The 19,657-nt window shown below is 42.1% G+C and overlaps 1 protein-coding gene and 1 non-coding gene across 2 annotated transcripts; both read right to left on the reverse strand.

Annotated features, from left to right (window-relative positions):
- Positions 1–795: 795 nt before the first annotated feature.
- LOC143667023 (NXPE family member 3-like) lies at positions 796–15,353 on the reverse strand. Its single transcript, XM_077140726.1, has 4 exons — positions 14,312–15,353; positions 9,242–9,321; positions 8,654–8,866; positions 796–2,734 (listed from the first exon to the last, which is right to left on the reverse strand). The coding sequence occupies exons 1-4, from the start codon at positions 15,151–15,153 to the stop codon at positions 2,202–2,204; spliced, it is 1,668 nt and encodes a 555-aa protein (XP_076996841.1). The 5' UTR covers positions 15,154–15,353; the 3' UTR covers positions 796–2,201.
- TRNAG-GCC (transfer RNA glycine (anticodon GCC)) lies at positions 8,245–8,315 on the reverse strand. The gene has a single exon. It is a non-coding gene; the product is annotated as a tRNA-Gly (tRNA).
- Positions 15,354–19,657: the final 4,304 nt, after the last annotated feature.

Genomic DNA, 19,657 nt, shown 5'->3' on the forward strand with positions numbered 1-19,657 from the left:
CTTGAAAGCGGTTAAAAAAGGGAAGTTTTGGGTTAACCATATCTTATTACCAAAAAAAAAAACGTTTTAAAAAAATCTACCCATTTGATTTTAGATTATAATTGAAATGATTTTCATTTCGGGAGTTCTGTTTTGCTCTTTTAAAAAAATTCTTGCTCTTTATTCATATTTTAAAGCCTCTTTCTTGTTAAGACATGTTAATAATAGTTTATATTTTTTCTAGTTATTCCAATATCTGAAGTTTTTTTTTTTGGTGTAACTCTCCTGACTGTGGTTTCTGCTGTTGAGAAACAGAAAAAAAAAAAAAAAAAATAGAGAACTGATGCCTTGTTTCTGGTGTTTCCTGTCATTTGGTAATGTGAGCAGTTCCTCTTCTTTGTAGTTTTCTGTGGAAAATTCTTTGAGAGCTGGTATAAATGTGGATTTATCCAGAGATTGCATGTATTTACTTCTGTCAGGTGTCTGGTGATATCAGTTACATTAAATTTTAACTAGAAATTTTTTGAGCCACCCAAGTGGTGTCAGATCAGGTGCAAACTGGCATAAGGGCTGACTTAGGGCTGTGAAGTTTTATGGATTCTTTCCCTCATTCTACATGCTAAGTTTCCCAACAGGTAGATTTCCTTGTGTTCCCCTAGGTGAGGAGGTGGATTTCTGGAACACCCTTAGCCTGAGTGTATGGGCTTTTGAGAGTCCAACTTAAGCTAGGGCTCTCCTCTTTTTTTTTTTAATTAATTAAAAAATTTTTTTTAAATACCAAAAAAAAAAAAAACCACAAACACAAACATTGGCTTGATCATTCTGTTCTACATATATAATCAGTAATTCACAATATCATCACATAGTTGCATATTCATCATCATGATCATTTCTTAGAACATTTGCATCTATTCAGAAAAAGAAATAAAAGGAAAACAGAAAAAAATTCATACATACCATACCCCCCACCCCTCCCCCTCACCGATCACCAGCATTTCACTCTAAATAATTTTAACATTTGTTTAGAACTCTCCTCTTAGACGTCCCACATTGGATAATCCCCTGGGCTTGGTTTCTTTCCTCTGCAAGGCTACAAAACAGATGCTAAAGAATTAAACCTAAACATAAACACATGGTAAAATTATGTAAAACTAAACACACACACACAAATGAGTAAAAGTAAAATGGAGAAAGCTGAATACGATTGGTGGATCGTACACAGGTTGTGATAGTGTATGTGTTGGTTTGAAAGAATTATAGGCCCTAGGAAAACCGTATTTTAATACTGATCCAATTTGTGGGAGCAACCATTTCTTTTAATCCCCATTCAACAAGGCAGGCTGGAATCTTTTGACGAGATTATCTCCACAGAGATGTGGTCGCCCAACTGTGGGTATTATCCTTTGGTTAGATGGAGATGTGACTCCACCCATTCCAGGTGGGTGCTGATTAGGTTACTGGAATTCTCTAAAAAGAGGAAACATTTTCGGAGAAAGCTTTAGAGCTAGGAGAGAAGACAGCCATGAGAACCACAAGAGCCATTGCAGCCAGAGACCTCTGGAGAGGAAGAAGGAATACGCCCCCCAGGGAGCGTCATGAAACAAGGAGCCTGGAGAGAAAGCCTGCAGACTTGCCATGTTCACCATGTGCCTTTCCAGTTGAGAGAGAAACCCTGAACCTCATGAGCCTTTCTTGAGTGAAGGTGACCTCTTGTTGGTGCCTTAATGTGGCCATTTTTCAAGACTTGCTTTAATTGGGACATTTCACTGCCTTAGGAACTGTAAACTTGCACGTTAAAAAGTCCCCCTTTTAAAAGCCTTTCTGTTTCTGGTATATTGCATTCCAGCAGCTGACAAACTAGAGCATTCTAGAATAGTTAGCCAAGATGTCACCACTGGGAGACACTGGGTACAACAACATACCGGATCTCTCTGTATTATTTCTTGCAACCACATGTGAATCGACAATGATCTTAACACAGATTTCAATTTAAACAGAATGAAGAAGAAGGCTCGTGAAATTATACATGTATGTGTTGTGTTGTGGACAGGCATATGAAAGAATGGTTGCCAAAATGTTATCCGTGGTTAACCTAGGAGGTTAGATTTGGGGCAATAACTCTTTTCTGAATCATTGGTAGTTCAAGGTCCCATCATGACTGCGGTTCTCTTGACAACCATGGCCAGGCCCCACCCCCCCAGGCCTGGGACCCGCCGAAGCCCTCAGGCGGGGCAGACGAAGGAGAGGAGCACGTCCACCTCGTTGCGGACGATGAGCCGCCCTGGGTGGATGCTGTCCGGCAGGGCCAGGCTGGACGTCATTTCCCAGGCGTCCACCCAGGCCACGGGGAGGTCGGCGAAGGCGGCGCGCAGGAGCCGGTTGAGCTGGAGGGTGAACCAGTCGCTGCCGTACGCAGACTTGTAGCCCGTGTTGGCCAGTTTGACGACCACGAGCGTGCGGGGCGCGCGGGCCAGCAGCGCAGCCACGGCCGCCCGGATCCCCGCCAGCCGCCGGGCGAAGACGGACGGAGGGAACGTGGTGAAGTGGGCGCCCAGGCCCAGCACCACCACGGTGTGGGGGCCCCCGGCCAGGCCCCCCAGCTCCCGGGCCACGGAGTGCAGGGAGGCCACGGGCGTGCGCAGGGAGCGCAGGGGCCAGCCGTGGGCCCTCCAGTGCAGCACGATGCCCCGGGAGGTGTCCACCGCCATCAGGGGCCCGGTCTGATAAGTGACATGTAGATCCACCGGTTTCAGGGCTGGGGGGGGGTGGGGAAGGCTAGGGTTAATCTCCAGCTGCATACCATCCTTTTGCACAAATTAAGATTCCAGCCCCCACTAACTTCCCAGGACATAGCCATTCTTTTCCTGAACCCTAGCCATTCTTTTCCTGAACCCTAATGCTGCTCCCCCAGGTTTTAAGATTGCCAAAGACCTCACTATTTTCAATCCAAACCCTTTATTGTTCACTTTTCCCTCTCTGTTGCATTTGACTTCCCTGCACTGCTTAAACCTATCCTTGAAATCTTCTTTTCTTGACTTCTGTAACACTACGTTATTCTATCTTTTTCTCCTTTTCCGATCATTGCTCAATTATTCGCTCTATACTTTCCTGGCACACTGCAAATTAAGGTAATCCCTAAAATTCTATCACTAGCATCTACTTTCTTAACTATCTCCCCCATGGGGAAGCTGTATTTACTTTTACTTCTTGGATTTTTGTTTAAGATGACTTCCAAATCTCTCCTGCTAGCCATGATTTCTTATCTCAATTTCAATCCCATACTTCCATGTACCCAATCAACGTTTTCTCTTAGATGTTGCACCATTGCCTTGAACTCAATATGTAGGAAATGAATCTATCATCTCCACATAAATCTTGCTCTGTACTTCCTAAACTTTCCCTACCGCCCCATCCATCAGCTATCACTGTTGATGACCATACAACATTTTATCCTTTTCAATCACCTCTCCATAATTAGTAATTATGGAGTAATTATGGAGTAATTATGGATTACTAAGAGCCCTTAGTAATCTCTGATGTCTCTCTGTCTTAATCTAGAGGGAAGCCATTCACAAAATCCTATCCATTCTTCATTTTTAAGTGTCCTAAGTCCAACTCTTGCCTCCAACTTTTAAAAAACTTTTTTATCATATACTATAATATATATAATGCAAAGAAAGAAAAAAGCAAGTTTTTGAAGCACTCTTCAAAAAGGTACAGGACAGATCTCAGAGATTGTCATGGGCTACCATACCGTCATCTCAGATTTTTCCTTCTAGCTGCTCCAGAACATTGGAGGTTAGAAGGAATATATGTATTTTTATTATCACTTTTTTTCTTTTTTTGTGAAAAATAAAATATATACAAAAAAGCAATAAATTTCAAAGCACAGCTCAACAGATATCAGAATTTAGTATGGGTTACGATTCTACAATTTTAGGTTTTTGCTCTTAGCTGCTCTAAGATACTGGGGAACAAAAGAAATATCAATATAATGATTCAGAAATCATACTTCTTGCATCCAACTTTTAGTCTAGGGTCTTAATACCTCTCAGCTACATTCATCTAACTATATTTCACAAATACAAATTGAGGTGCCATCTATATCTCACAGGCACTGTGCTTAATACTTTTGTATATGATGGTGAAAAGAATATGTCAATACTTGCTTTCACAAAGCTTATAGATTCTTAGGAGAGAAAGATATATCCTCAGATATATTTCCTGAGAAAAAAGATGTTGGAAATATTGTGGAAGTGACAAAAAGTTGGTGTTCCTTGAGCATTTTGAATGGCGTGAGATGAGGTTAGCTATGTAGGCAGGATTGGGCCGTGTAGTTCCTTGTACATCACGTGAATAATTTTGGGTTTTGTCCTAAGGAAAATGGCCCAATTTGCATTTTAAAAACTCATGCTTGGGTGGGCCACGGTGGCTCAGCAGGCAGAGTTCTCACCCGACATGCCGGAGACCCGGGTTCGATTCCCAGTGCCTGCCCAAGTTAAAAAAAAAAAAAGAAAGAAAGAAAAAAAAGCACACAAACGGACATTTGCACACCAATGTTTATAGCAGCGTTATTTACAATTGCAAAGAGATGGAAACAGCCAAAATCTCCATCAACAGAAGAGTGGCTAAACAAACTGTGGTATATACATACGATGGAATATTATGCAGCTTTAAGACAAGATAAACTTATGAACCATGTAATAACATGGATGGACCTAGAGAATATTATGCTGAGTGAATCCAGCCAAAAACTAAAGGACAAATACTGTATGGTCCCACTGATGTGAACGGACATTCGAGAATAAACTTGAAATATGTCATTGGTAACAGAGTTCAGCAGGAGTTAGAAACAGGGTAAGACAATGGGTAATTGAAGCTGAAGGGATACAGACTGTGCAACAGGACTAGATACAAAAACTCAAAAATGGACAGCACAATAATACCTAATTGTAAAGTAATCATGTTAAAACACTGAATGAAGCTGCATCTGAGCTATAGGGTTTTTTTTGTTTTTGTTTGCTTGTTGGTTTGTTTGTTGTTGTTGTTTTTTACTATTATTACTACTTTTATTTCTTTTCTTTATATTAACATTTTATATCTTTTTCTGTTGTGTTGCTAGTTCCTCTAAACCGATGCAAATGTACTAAGAAACAATGATCATGCATCTATGTGATGATGTTAAGAATTACTGAGTGCATATGTAGAACGGTATGATTTCTAAATGTTGTGTTAATTTCTATTTTTTTTTCTTTCCGTTAATAAAAAAATAAAAAATAAAAAATAAAAAAAATAAAATAAATAAAAAAAAAAAGCAATGCTCATGCTTTGTGAAAACCTGGGATGAAGAAGTAAAATGAGAAGCCCGGTGTAAAGGACTTTACAATAGATTTGACAATGGTTATGGATGGAAAGAAACGGAGATAAAGAGAAGAGAGTGAGTTCCAGGTATTTCTGAAGTAGAGCGGGCAGGACTGGATGATTAATTGGATTCTGGTACCAAAGAAGAGGATGTACTAATGAGTTCCAGATTTCTGATTTAAGCAGTTGGGAGATAACCATACTTACTATACTTTAGGAAATCTGGATTGTGTTTCAGTGTTGGGGAAGGAGGAGGGCCATCCAAAGATCAGTGCTATATTGAATTTTTGGATCCTTGAAAGGCATCTACATGGCGATATCAAGTTAGCAACTGGAGTTCAGAAGAGAGGCCCAGGCCAGGAAGATAAATTTGGGATTCATTATTATTCTGGATAGTATCAGAGCTATAGACATGGGAAAGATCCTTCAGGAATAGGATGAGGAAGGAGAAGAGAAGAGGGCCCAAGAATGACTTTGAAGAACTTCATTATTCAGAGGTTGGAGACTACAGGAGGAGGGGACTAAGAAGGAAGACCGAAAAAAAAAAAAAAAAAAAGAGGAAACCAGGTGCAAGTGATGATATGAAAGTCAATAAAAGAAAGTGTTTATATTTTAATGAGTTGGATTTCTCACCTATTCATTTGAGAGAAAAATAAAAGTTTTCAGTAATAGTCTGTTGAAGCTGTTGAGGAAACAGAAATTTTCATTCATTGCTGTGGTAAGTGTAAAATGGGAGAATTTTGGCAATGTAAAGTGAATTTACATTTACATTTTTTTTTTTTACATGGGCAGGCACCAGGAATCAAACCTGGGTCCTCGGGCATGGCAGGCAAGCATTCTTACCTGCTGAGCCACCGTGGCCCGCTCTACATTTACATTTTTTATTTGACACCTACAACTGCTAGAACTTTATATTACAGGATCATTGAAAACATACCAAGTGCTACATTCACTGTGGCATTGTTTGTAAGAGCAAAAATTTGAAAAAGGCCCGGTGTCCAGAAAGAAAGGATATCCCTATGAGTCTTGTACAGCTTTACAAAAGAATGATGATGACCTCCGTATACTGATCAAGAGACATCTCAGATGGTTCTAGCAAGTGAGAAAAAGGTACCTAACAGTCTATGTAGTATGTTACCTTCTAATCATGATAGACCATGAGATTTAACCCAACTACTTGATGAAGACTATCATAAATGGTAAAAAAAAAAAAAAAAAATCAAGTACCAAAGACATTATATGATAGTGGAGAATTATCAGGTTAGAACCAAAGCGTTAGAGCTCAAAGAGACAGATTACAGTTGCTTCTGAGCTGGAAATGTTTGTGAGTAAAGTCAACAGAGATCTGCTTTGCCACTCTCAAGAGGTAAAGGGAACTGGGCCAACATCTTTTGGCAACCAAAAGACTTTAGTGAAACACATTCTGCTCTTGCCTGGGACTCTTGAGATTGACTTAGGATAATTTACCAATCCATACGCGTTCATTGGAAGGCAGTATGTATTTTTGGTGGCTTCATGAGCAGCCCTTGATGATTATTGTCTAGATCTATTAATTCACTAGGGGTTGCAAAATGGTGACATTCTAATGTGATCATTCTTTCTTAGCTGGAAGCTATTTTTTTTTTTTTCAGCTGGAATCTTTTTATAAAGAGAAATTTCCCCTGACCAACCATTTGTTGCGCAGGAAACGCAGGATACAGATTTGCTTCTTTCCCTTTACTTACCAGTTTTTAAAATAATAGGTTGGCTGCCTAAAATTCTCCAAAACGTCATCATTATAAACTCATGTATTTAAATGTATCTGTTGCGCTTTAATCCATAACTTATCATCACTGTACACTGTAAATGTGCAGCTTATTGCTGTCATACCTAATTAGACAGTTTAAAATAAAGGGGGGAGGGGGTGTGAGGGTAGTTCAGTGGTAGAATTCTCACCTGCCATAAGGGAGACCCGAGTTCGATTCCAGGTCCATGCACTTCCCCAAAAAACAAACAAACAAGCAAAACAAACAAAAACCAACCAACCAAACAATTCAACAAATGGTGCTGCAACAAGGGGCTACTCACATGGAAAAATAACGAAATGTGACTCCACCATACAGCATACAAAAAAAATAAATGAATAAAATCAAGGTGGGGGGACATCGAATTAGGTCTAATGACTAAGAGTGACAACACTTATTTCTAAGCTTTGTACAAAGACAGGAACGTTTCTGAGTTTCCGATCTGAGATTGGAGGTAATATGCTTAGGTGGACTTCTCCCAGGAACAGGGTAAGCGAGTGTTACATTAAACTTTGATATTTTTATAGTTGAGCTTACATTCAGAGGTCATGGCTCCTGAACAGTCGACCCAGTCTGGCGAGCATTCTGTCTTGCTTTTCTTTTTCTACTTTCCTACTCCTTCGTTATCTCCAGGACCCAGTGAAGTCTTTGTACTAGATAACTGCTGCTTAGAATATCATTTTGCTTAAAATAGCTGTCATAGACGCGAAGGGCTCACTTTTGTTTTCCAAATGGAGGATTACCCGCCAGCCCTGCGATGGTTTTATGTTTTCTGCTCATACTGATTGATTAGAAAAATGATACACGTGGAAAATGTAATTTTGGAAGAAAAGACACACATTCAACAGAAGTCACTCAGGTCTTAGCCTATAAGGAAACCCTCTGCCCTCCAAGCTGCTGATCAAGACCCAGTGGCAAGTCCTATGAAATTAAGATGGGGTGGGGATGGCACAACAGTTTGAACTTTATTTCCTTTGCATTTGGATTCTATTTAAGAAGAAACTTATTTTATTTTATTGCTGTATGGCAGGGTCACATTTCATTATTTTTCCACTTGTGTATCCTGTTATTGCAGCGCCATTTGTTGAATTTTTGTTTGTTTGTTTGGTTTTGGGGGAAGTGCATGGACCGGGAATCGAACCCGGGTCTCCCACATGGCAGGTGAGGATTCTACCACTGAACTACCCATGCAGCCCCTAAGAGGAGATTTTATTTGGAGACTAACCAGGGATATTATTTTTAGAGTGTCAAAAAATCATATTATTTGCAAAGACTTGTGTTGTCACTTGAGCTCATTCCACAACTTCTGGCTCACCGAACCGGAAAGGCAGCTGGATGGCATTGTTGACATTTACCCCAGGTCCGGCTTTTCTGCCCACTTGCCCTGCCCAAAGCATCAGCACCTGCGCTGGACAGTCTCCACCGCAAATGTCCAAGTCTCATCCTTCAAAGGCCTTCCTTGTCACCTCTTCATTTCTGAGGCTCTAGGAGCATTACACACATCGCCCCCCCCCCCCGCGGCCACTCACAGGGCACAGTGTCACGCAGGAACTCCCACCACTGCCGCAGCGTGGAGTCCCCCATCATGTGGACCACGCGGCCAGCCAGGCAGCCCAGGATGCTGTCGGCCGTGGGGAAGGAGCGGCTGGAGCAGGACAGCGAGTGCCACACGTCTTGGTGGTAGAAGCCGGAGGGCTTTGAGGCCGGGAGCCCAGGGTGGCACGGGGGCCGAGGGGACAGGGCTAGTGGAAAGACAAACACAGAACAGGCCAAATCATGGAAAGAGCTAGCACCAGGTCACTTAACAATATGCTAGGCACTCTTCTATGAGTTGACACGTATTGTTTCATTGACTCCTTTGCAAAAACCCAAGCAGTGCAATGATCGTCTCCATTTGACAAGTGGGAACACCGAGGCACTGAGAACTTTAATTACCCACAGTCAAGTCCAGTGACTGGCACAGGGTGTGTTTGAACCCCAGGCAGTCTGGTTTCACTGCCCACACTTGGAACCACCACTGCGATTAACTGCCCTACCAGAGAGGCCAAACTCCCAGGCAAGGATGGAAACCCTGCCAAGTCTGTTACCCCTGGCAGGCATATCCCAGCCCCACTCACCCAGACTGCTGTTCCCTGCCGCTGCCGTTCTGATCTGGATTGCAGAAATGCCCTGGGGCAGCACCTTGTCTGTGACCTTCCTGCCAACATACCAGGCGACAATGTAAGGATTTGAGGGAAGGTGACGAGGTGAGTCCAGCATGGGCATTTGATGATTGACTTGTAACCTCTACTCTGCTTAGGGCTTGAGGCAGTCACAATACAATCAGAGCATTTATAATTTGGGGGTAATTATAATCAAGTGTGAGAGAAATGGTGCAAGGAAGAGAATCTTATCCGGAGGCTGGGGGAGGGACTGTGCAAATTAACCATGCATTTGTGCGCAGCTCAAGGTCCAAAAAGGACAGCCAGGCTGGACCGGGTAGTTCCCCTTTTCTGATAAAAGGAAGCACACCAGCATGCCTAGCAGAGACACACTTTTCTTGGCACTAAATTCTGGAAGGAACACGGAGGAGAATAATTTTCTGTTACATAAAAATGCAGACGATGAGAAGCAAAATTCCCCACTCCTTGAATGTGGGTAGCACTCGGTGACTTGCTTCCAAGGAGGACAGCTTGGAAAGGGAAGAGGGTAACCTTACGTTGGGGAAACCTGACAAACACCACTTCAGCCAGGAGGTCAAGGTCAACTTCAGCAGTCCTTTGTCCTGCTCGTAGCATGTACTCTTGAGAGTATGTGATGAAGATGAAATTTCACCCCTATGGTCTTTCACCTCTAAACCATAACCCCAGTCTAACCATGAGAGGAAACATCAGACTATTTCTGGTTTGGTGGTGGTGGTGATGGCGGGGGTGTCTTACAATATATCTGACCACAACTGCTTAAAACTGTCAAGGTCATCAAAATCAAAGGAAGTCTGAGAAACTGTCACAGCCCAGAGTTGCCTAAGAAGGCCTGACAATTGTAATGCGGTGTCCTGGATAGGAGTCTAGAACAGAAAAGGGCATTAGGTGAAAATGAAGGAAATCTGAGTAAACTATGGGCTTTAGTTAATAATAACGTACCAATGTTGGTTCATGAATTATACCTAATTACTGTAAGAATAGGGGAAACTGGCCGTGGCAGGGGAATGAAGAGAGAAACTCTGTGCTAACTGCCCAATTTCTCTGCAAATCTAAAACTGTTATAAAAATAAATATTTAGAATAAATACATATTTATTAATACATATTAATATATATATTTTAACCTAACAGCTCCACACACAGATGTTTACCCGAGGGAAATGAAAATATTTGTCTACAAAAGTCTTCTACACCGGCGTGCACAGCAGCTTGCCAAAACCTGGAAACAAATCAAAAGTTCATCAAAAGGCAGAGTGCGGAATGTCATTCAATTATTCAGCAATAATAAAAAAGGAAAAACTACTGGTACACATATCAGTAAAGAAGAATCTCAAAAACATGTAACTGGAGTAAAAGAAGCCAATATCAGCGTGCATACTGTATGATTTCATTTTTCTGAAATACTAATTGCACAAACTGATATATACTGTCAGAAAGCACATTGGTGTTTTTCTAAGGCTGTTTTGGGTGGGCTCGGGTGCTGGGGAATGTGGGAAGGGACACGGGGACCTCTAGGGGTGGTGAAATTCTCTACATCTTGGTTGTGGTGGCAGCTCCATTCATGTTTACATTTTTCAAAACTCATTGACCTGTACATTTGAAATAGGTCCGTTTCACTGTGTGTCAGTTATATTACATTACATTTATATGATATAATATATATAACTATGCTATATTATATATTAATTATAAAGTTGATTTAAACAAAATTTAAATCAAAACATAAAACCTCAGGCAATATGATTACGAGCTGCTGAGGAACGCCAGAATTGAACAAAATAGCTAATAAATGACCTAATAAATATTTTTTACATGAATATATGAACCATTGTCTCCAAAATTTGTGGGTTCCAATTCTAAGGAGGCTGGAAATGCTGGAATCTTCTGTGTGTTTCCAGTTAGATATCTCTCCTACTCCTGAAAGCTATGTTTGGTAGCTTGTCTCATTTTTCTCTCTTCACTCCTGGGGATGGGGGAGAGAGGGGCAGGGCAATGCCTTTTACTTTACAGATAAGCTATCTCATCATTAAATCCCCTTACCAGAAAAATATATCTACCTCTGTACCTACCCTCACTTCTTTGCACCACTCAAGAGAAGAGGTGACACTGTACCTGTGCCCTAATGTTGCCTCCTTCTGTACCTTTTAGATTGTGTCCCATTCATTTCTTTCACCACCTGCGGTAGATTAGGGTTAGATACCCCAGTTTAGAGGTGTTCTTAATCTTAATCCTCATTCCTGTGCGTGTGAACCCATTGCAAATAGAAGCTCTGGAAGATACTACTTCTATCTAAGCTGTGGCCCAGCTGAATGAGGGTGCGTGTTGATTTGGATCACTGGAGGCCATAGAAAGAGAAAGCTACAGGGAAGGTACCAGAAGCAGGAAGTCAGTGGGAACCCAGAAAAGAAAGGGAAGAACACGACCATGTGACAGGAAAGCCAAGGAACCCCAAGGATCGCCCGCAGCCAGCACCAGAACACGACAGCCTTCTGGGAGAAAACAAGCCTTGCCAATATCTAGACTTTGGACTTGTCCTAGCCTTACGATGATGAGCCAATAAATTCCCATTGTTTAAAACCACCTATAATATGGTGTTTGTGATAGTAGCTTAGGCAAACTAAGACACCTTATTCGTCCATTGAGTCCTTTTTATTTTTTCAGAATATATCACATCTGCTCCATTAAATAAAGCCCTTCTTCCATTACTAGTCTTCCATTATTTCTATCTTCTTTTCTCATTTCCTAGTCACACTTTTTAAAGTTATTTTACTTTACCTGTTGGGACAGTATTACCCACATCCTTATCAGACCGTAATACTTTGCCAGATTTGAATCAGATCTTTCTTTATAAACAAATAGATAGAAGGCTAAAATTAAAAAGAGCATTTTTTTTTAAAAAGAGCATTAAAGGCGGGCCGCGGTGGCTCAGCGGGCAAGAGTGCTTGCCTGCCATGCCGGAGGACCCCGGTTCGGTTCCCGGCCCCAGCCCATGTAAAAAACAAACAAACAAACAAAATATAATAAAACAAGAAAATGTTTAAAGATGTTTCCCTTTCTTCCTCCCTTCCATCCTTCCTTCCTTCTCTCTGTCTTTCCTTCCCTTCCTCCCTCTCTCTTTAAAAAAAAAAAAAAAAAAAAAAGAGCATTAAAAAAAACATCCTCCAGTGCTGGGGAGGATGCAAAGAAACTGGATTGCTCATACATTGCCAGCGGGAATGTAAAAATGGTACAGCCACTTGAAACTAGTTTGGCACTTTCTTATAAAGCAGGACATTCACTTATCACATGATGTTGCAATCACACTCGTGGGCATTGAGTCCCAAGAGATGAAAGCTTACATTCACATACACACACACACACACACACACACACACACACACAACTGTGTGTATGAATATTCATAGCACCTTTACTCATAATAGCCCCAAACCTAGGACCAATCCAAATGCCCTTCAACCAGTGAATGGTTAAACAAACTCTGTTTAAGTCCATGCAATGGAAAAAAGGAATAAACTATTGATACGTGCAATACCTTGGATGGATCTGAAGGGCATTATATTTAGTGCAAAAGGCCAATTTCAGATGGTTATATTCTTTATGATTCCATTTAAATAATGTGACATTCTCAAAATGACAAAACTATAGAGATGGATAATGGTTGCCAGGGGAGGTAGTCAGTGGTAGAATGCTCGCCTTCCATGTGGGAGACTCAGGTTCAATTCGCAGACCATGCACCCCCCACCCCTCCAAAAAGAAACAAGGTTGCCAGGTGCCAGGGATGGGGGAACAACCATAAAGGAGTAGCAAGAGGAGTTCCTTTATGGTGATGGAGCATTTCTGTATCTTGGTTGCCGTGGTGATTAATCAAATCTATAAATGGGATGTAACCACGCAGATGCACGTGTGGGCACACAAGGAATTCGTGTAAAAGTGAAAACTGAGTAAAGTTTGTAATCTAGTGAAGAGTATTGTATCAGAGTCAATTTTCTTGATTTGATATTGTGTTATAGATAGATGACATGCTGCCATTGGGGGAAACTGGGTGAAGAGTTCACATGACTCTGTGTACTATTATTGCTACTTCTACGAGTCTATAATTATTTCACAACAAAATATACATTAAAAAAGGAAAGAAATAGACCACTACAGGTGTCACAGATGCATTCTCTGTGTATCGCATTCTGCTTCCTCCAAGGATGGAGTCACTGTCATGAATTCAGTGTTTATGATTCTCATCCGTGTTTCACACATTTGATATATATTTCTGTAACTAAATATTATGTTACTTGTCAGGTAGTTTCTAATATTTTGCTCTTACAGATAATGCCTGAAATAAACATTCTTGTACACTTCCCTTGGAGCACATGGGAGAAAGTTTCTCTACAGTTTAAAACTAGAATGAAAATCTCTGGCTTGTAGGTTTTATGCATCTTCAACAATGCTAAGCATCATTGAATTAATCTCCAAAGTCATTATACCAACTTACACTCCCACCAGCAGTATATGAGATTTTCCATGTCTACAATCTTCATTACACGTGTTTTCATCATATTAAAAAGTTTAAATATTGGGGCGGGCCATGGTGGGTCAGCAGGCAGAGTTCTCACCTGCCATACCAGAGACCTGGGTTTGTTTCCCGGGGACTGCCCAGGGGAAAAAAAAAAGTTTAAATATGGAAATTATTAAAAGATATAATATTGTGATGTTGAGTATATTTTCCTATTTGTATTCACCATAGAAGTTTTTTCTTCTGTGATTTCCGGTTTATACCTCTGGCCTATTTTCCTATTGGGGTGTATGATTTTTCTTATTGTTTTGTAGAATGTCTTCATCTGTTCTGAACCCAGCAATGTCTGTCATCTGGTAGAACAGGCATGTGCTGAATGAGGGCAGATGTAAAGGAATGGTGTAGACTGGACAGGGCCATTGGGTCACAGGGTCAGGCTTTAGCAGGAAGGATGTGGCTGAGTGTTGGGGCAGGAATCCCAGCTGCGGGGTTTCTTACCATGCCAGCAGAGTTTCATCGTGCAGTGTGGTCACATTCAGGTAACGTCCACTTGAGTGCCCAACTAGAGCGTCACAGGGCAGGGTAGGGGGGCGAGCACAGTACCAGAGCTCACCTGACTCCACATCTCTGTACTGGCAGATGGGCCCTTTTGCTCCAGTCCACTGGGGCTCAACATTGCACACCACAGTCTCTTCAGCTTTGGTTTTCCCATGGAAATACCCCTTAAAATCAACGGTGGCTCCTCTCTCTCTCCAGATTCTCCGCAGAACCCCGACTGCCTCGCTGGAGTGAATCAGCCGTACTTGCACCCGGGCCTGCCCAGCCCAGAGCAGGGCGAAGGACAGCAGGTATGTGCCATTCTCCAGATCCTGGATATCCCCGGGGACCCCTGTCTTCTGGCCAGGACCCAGCAGCTGCGCCCGAAACAGATCCCCACCGTGGGTCTTGGGCCTGCCCCGGTGGTCTCTGGCCACCAGCACGGCCTCCAGGTAGCTCCCCAGGGCATAGCTGTCCTGGGCAGGTCCCCTGAGGTGGTAGGTGGAGGTCTGGGGGCTGGTGGAGGCCAGAAAGTCTCCCCCGTCGCCCGGGGTCGGAGGCCAGTACAGCAGGTGGGTCAGGTTGAAAAGCCCCTGGGGGAGAGAGCTGGGGGACTGGTAGGTGGGGCGGGGCCTTGGGGGCAGAGGGATGCTGCTGTCAGGCCAGGAAATCTTGAAACAGAAGACCTGCAGGTAGAGAAAGAAGAACCCATCAGTGGTTTGTGTTTCCCTCATTTTCTTCTGGGAAGGTTTCCATTCACCAAAACTAGCTCCCTCTTCCAAGTAGGGTTCGGGTGTCTCCATCCTGCCTGCATTCCACTGCCTCCAAACCCCAATCCCGGGTGCTGAGCTGCCACCACATTTATCTGGAAGGAATATTTCATGTTGGAAAGGTGAATTTGGCTTAGCTCAACTGTCTTCTTATCTCAGTTTCTCATTCCCTCTACCTTGCCCCCCAAACACATATGCAGTGAGTTATGGGAAGACCTGGACCCAGTCATCACATCTCCAGCTTTTCTTATCCTTGAAAATCCTGTTTCCCTCCAAGAGCCTGGAATTCTGAGCAAGTTTCCCTTTTTTCTCCCCCTATTCCCTCTCTTTACAATTCCATCCCCATAGTCTCCACCACAGATGTCCAATGTCCAATTTACTCTTTGGTGTTAAGAGTTATAGAAAAGTAGATAAGAACATTCCTCAGTGAGCTCCCTCTCTAATTGGGCTCAGTTGGAGGGAAGAAGAGTCTAACCCTAGAATGCAAGGAAAAGTTAAAAGCTGTAGAAAGGCAGTGTTTTAGCTTGCTAAAGCTGCCTGAATGCAGTACACCAGAAATGGATTGGCTTTTATAAAGGGAACTTAAAATTTAGTGACAAATTTACAGTTCCTTGGAGGAAAGGCAGCTGACTTTCTTCTGGGTTCCTCTGTCACATGCGAAGGCACACAGTGTCATCTGCTGGTCTTCTCTCCTGGTTTCTGTTTTCAAATAGCTTTCCCCAGGGCACCTTCTCTCTGCATCTTCAAACGTCTGGGTCTGTGTCGGCTCTGAGCTCCCACTCTTCTGATTTCTCCTTTTACACCTCCAGCTGATTAGATTACATGTCACTTATTGGGGGGGGCACTCCCCTTAATTGACTGTAGATGTAATCAGCCATAGATTAAATCAGTGTGCTGATGATTTAGGTCCACAGCAACAGAACAATTGGGCACCGTCACCTGGCCAAGTTGACATCTGAATCTAACTATCACATGCAGACACAGGTGTGGGATGGAAAGGATTTGGCAGATTCTTTTCTAGGAAGATACGGCATCTGCTATGGAAAAGAATCCCCGCAGGAGCCCAGATAAATTTGGTCTCAGATCCTGAGAAATACCTGGTCACAAATACAGAACAGGGGAATGTAAGCATCCCAACAGAAAGGAAGAGGCTGTGTTTCCTGTGATAGCTGAGGTCAGGGGTGGGGACAGAGTGGTAAATGGGGGAAGGGAATTAATGTCTAACAGATAGACACCTGCACCCATCAATAGTGCCTTCTACTCAGACAACTGTGATTCAGAAATAAAGCATTCCACTAATACATCACAAATTCTGATCTGTGGGATGACTGCCAACATCCATGATGTGAATTTATACTGAAATTAGAAATGTGAGCTTTAGAGACATCATCTTGTATTGAAGAAGCCATTAGTTCAAACTAGTTAAACATTCAGTACATATTAAGCAATTGTTCTCCATTCTTTAGCCTCATTCTATATCCTGGTATAACCTATATTCTATATTTTATGTCTATGGGCCTACATATTATAATTAGTTCATGTCAGTGAGATCATACAACATTTGTCCTCCTGTGACTGATTCATTTCAGTTAACATAATGTCCTCAAGGTTCATGTTGTTGCGACATACTTCAAAACTTTATTCCTTCTTACTGCTGAATAATATGCCATCACATGCATATACCACATTTTGTTTATCCATTCATCTGTTGATGGACACTTGGGTTGTTTCCATCTTTTGGCAATTGTGAATTATGCCACTATGAATATCATTGTGCAAATGTCTGTTCTCATCCCTGCTTTCAGATCTTCTGGGTATATCCTGAGTAGTGGGATTGATGGGTTGTAAGGCAAGTCTATACTTACTTTCCTAAGGAACCACCAAAGCATCCTCCTACAGCAGCCGTGCCATTTTACATTTCCACCAACAGTGAATAAGTGTTCCAATTTCTCCATATCCTCGCCAACACTTGTAGTTCCCTGTTTGTTTAACAGCAGCCATTCTAGTAGGTGGGACATGATATCTCATTGTGGTTTTGATTTGCATTTCCCTAATAGCTAATAAAGAAGAGCATCTGTTCATGTGCTTTTTAGCTCCGTGTATTTCCTCTTTGGAAAAAATGTCTATTCATGTCCTTTAACCCTTTCTTAGTTGGATTGTTCATCTCTTTATTTTTTAGTTGTAGAATTTCTTTATATATAGTCTGGATATCACACCCTTATCAGATATATGGTTTCCAAATGTGTTCTCCCATTGAGTCAGTTGCCTTTTCATTCTTTTGACAAAGTCCTTTGAAACACTGAATTATCTCCTCTTTTGAGGAGATCCCATTTATCCATTTTTTTTTCTTTTGCTGCTTGTGCTTTGGGTGTAAAGTCTAAGAAACTACCACCTATCACAGGTCTTGAGATGTTTCCCTATGAAATGCATCACATTTTGCTTCATATATTTTGGGGCTCTGTTGTTCAGTGCTTATATGTGTATAATTTTTAATTTTTTTTTTTTTTTTTTTTTTTTGCTCGGGCAGGCACCAGGAATTGAATCCAGGTCTCCCGCATGACAGGTGAGTATGCTATACATTCTTGATGAATTGACTCTTTTATCAATATATAACATCCTTCTTTGTCTCTCATAACAGTTTTTGACTTAAAGTCTATTTTGCTTGATTTTAGTATAGCCATCCCAATTCTCTTTTGATTTCTATTTACATGAAATATTTTTCCATCCTTTCACTTCAACCTATTTGTGTCATTGAATCTAAGGCGGAATATCTGAGGGGCCAAGATGGCGGCTTAGCAATGTGCGCATTTTAGTTCGTCCTCCAGAACAACTACTAAATAACCAGAAACAGTACAGAACAGCTCCCGGAGCCACGGTAGTGACTGGACACACAGCGTACCCCAGTCGGGACCAGCTGGACCAGCTGCAAGCCTCCCCAGAACCGTGAGTTCCCCAAGCTGCGACGGTCGGCGCCTGGCACCCCTCCCCCACAGGCGGCTTCCCAGAGGGAAGGGAAAGAGCCTCTAAACCTGGTCAAGGCAGAGGTCACTCATTGGGCTCACAGAAAAAGAGGAAAGGGGAGGAAACGGAGGTTTTAGTGGCTGTGTTTCTATGGAGACTTGGCAGCCTATGGATTCAGCAACAGGACTTCTCGGGCTTCAGCTGCCCCAAGCATAGGCAGAAACAGGCTGCTTTCAGGGCTGTCTCCCACCTGTGCCTTCCCCAGGGGAGGGGTGAAGCCCAACTCAGGTGGAATCCCTCCCTCAAGGAATTCAGACCCCAGGGTTTGGCAATTTGAAGCCATTAAAACCAGCCTACAACCTCTCTTTTGTCTCCACCAAGCCCCCAGCAGGGAGAGCCTTCCACAGTTAAAGGAGCCATTACATCTTTTGCTGGTGCGACCTGCAGGCAGACAAGCACCACATAGTGGGCAGGATAAGAAAAACAGAGCCCGGAGACTGCACAGAAAAGTATTTTAACTTGCTGGGTCTCACCCTCAGGGAAAACTGATGCAGGTGACTCCTTCCCCCTGACAGGAGGCCAGTTTAGTCTGGGAAAACCCGGCTGGAGTCTATAATATCTACGTAGACCCTCCTAAGTGTGGGGAGGGAAAAGGCACCATACAATCAGGAAACAAGAAAACAAGAACTGAAAAATTATCCTCTGTTGAACAAAACCTAAGCTAGAGGTCCAGAAAAAGCTGAATTGAAGGTCAAAGAACAGATAGACAACAAACTCATCTAGCAAGAAAACTCTAGGTAAGAGAAGTGAAAGCAATCTCCAGAATAAACTAATTAAGGTAATTAAATGTCTAGACACCAGCAAAAAACAACAAATCACACCAGGAAAATTGAAGATATGGCCCAGTCAAAGGAACAAACCAATAGCTCAAATGAGATACAGGAGCTGAAACAATTACTTCAGAATATATGAACAGACATGGAAAACCTCATCAAAAACCAAATCAATGAATTGAGGGAGGATATGAAGAAGGCAAGGAATGAACAAAAAGAAGAAATGGAAAGTCTGAAAAAACAAATCATGGAACTTATGGGAATGAAAGGTACAGTAGAAGAGATGAAAAAAACAGTGGAAACCTACAATGGTAGATTTCAAGAGACAGAGGTTAGGATTAGTGAACTGAAGAACGGAACATCTGAAATCTGACAAGAAACAGAAACTATAGGGAAAAAAATGAAAAAATATGAGCAGGGACTCGGGGAACTGAATGATAATATGAAACGCACAAATATACGTGTTGTGGGTGTCCCGGAAGGAGAAGAGAAGGGAAAAGGAGGAGAAAAACCAATGGAAGAAATTATCACTGAAAATTTCCCAACCCTTATGAAAGACCTAAATTTGCAGATCCAAGAAGTGCAGCGCACCCCAAAGAGAATAGACCCAAATAGGCGTTCTCCAAGACACTTACCAGTCAGAATGTCAGAGGTCAAAGAGAAAGAGAGAATCTTGAAAGCAGCAAGAGAAAAGCAATCCATCACATACAAGGGAAACCCAATAAGACTATATGTAGATTTCT

The sequence above is a fragment of the Tamandua tetradactyla genome, chromosome 23 (genome assembly GCF_023851605.1).
Source record: "Tamandua tetradactyla isolate mTamTet1 chromosome 23, mTamTet1.pri, whole genome shotgun sequence".
NCBI lineage: Eukaryota > Metazoa > Chordata > Mammalia > Pilosa > Myrmecophagidae > Tamandua > Tamandua tetradactyla.

Excerpts from the sequence above, each read along its gene's own strand:
- LOC143667023 (XM_077140726.1), bottom strand. The coding sequence starts at position 15,153 with ATGGAGACACCCGAACCCTACTTGGAAGAGGGAGCTAGTTTTGGTGAA. Across the intron at positions 9,322-14,311 it reads GATGAAACTCTGCTGGCATG|GAAGGTCACAGACAAGGTGC; the intron begins GTAAGAAACCCC and ends GTATGTTGGCAG. Across the intron at positions 8,867-9,241 it reads GGCAGGGAACAGCAGTCTGG|CCCTGTCCCCTCGGCCCCCG; the intron begins GTGAGTGGGGCT and ends TCTTTCCACTAG.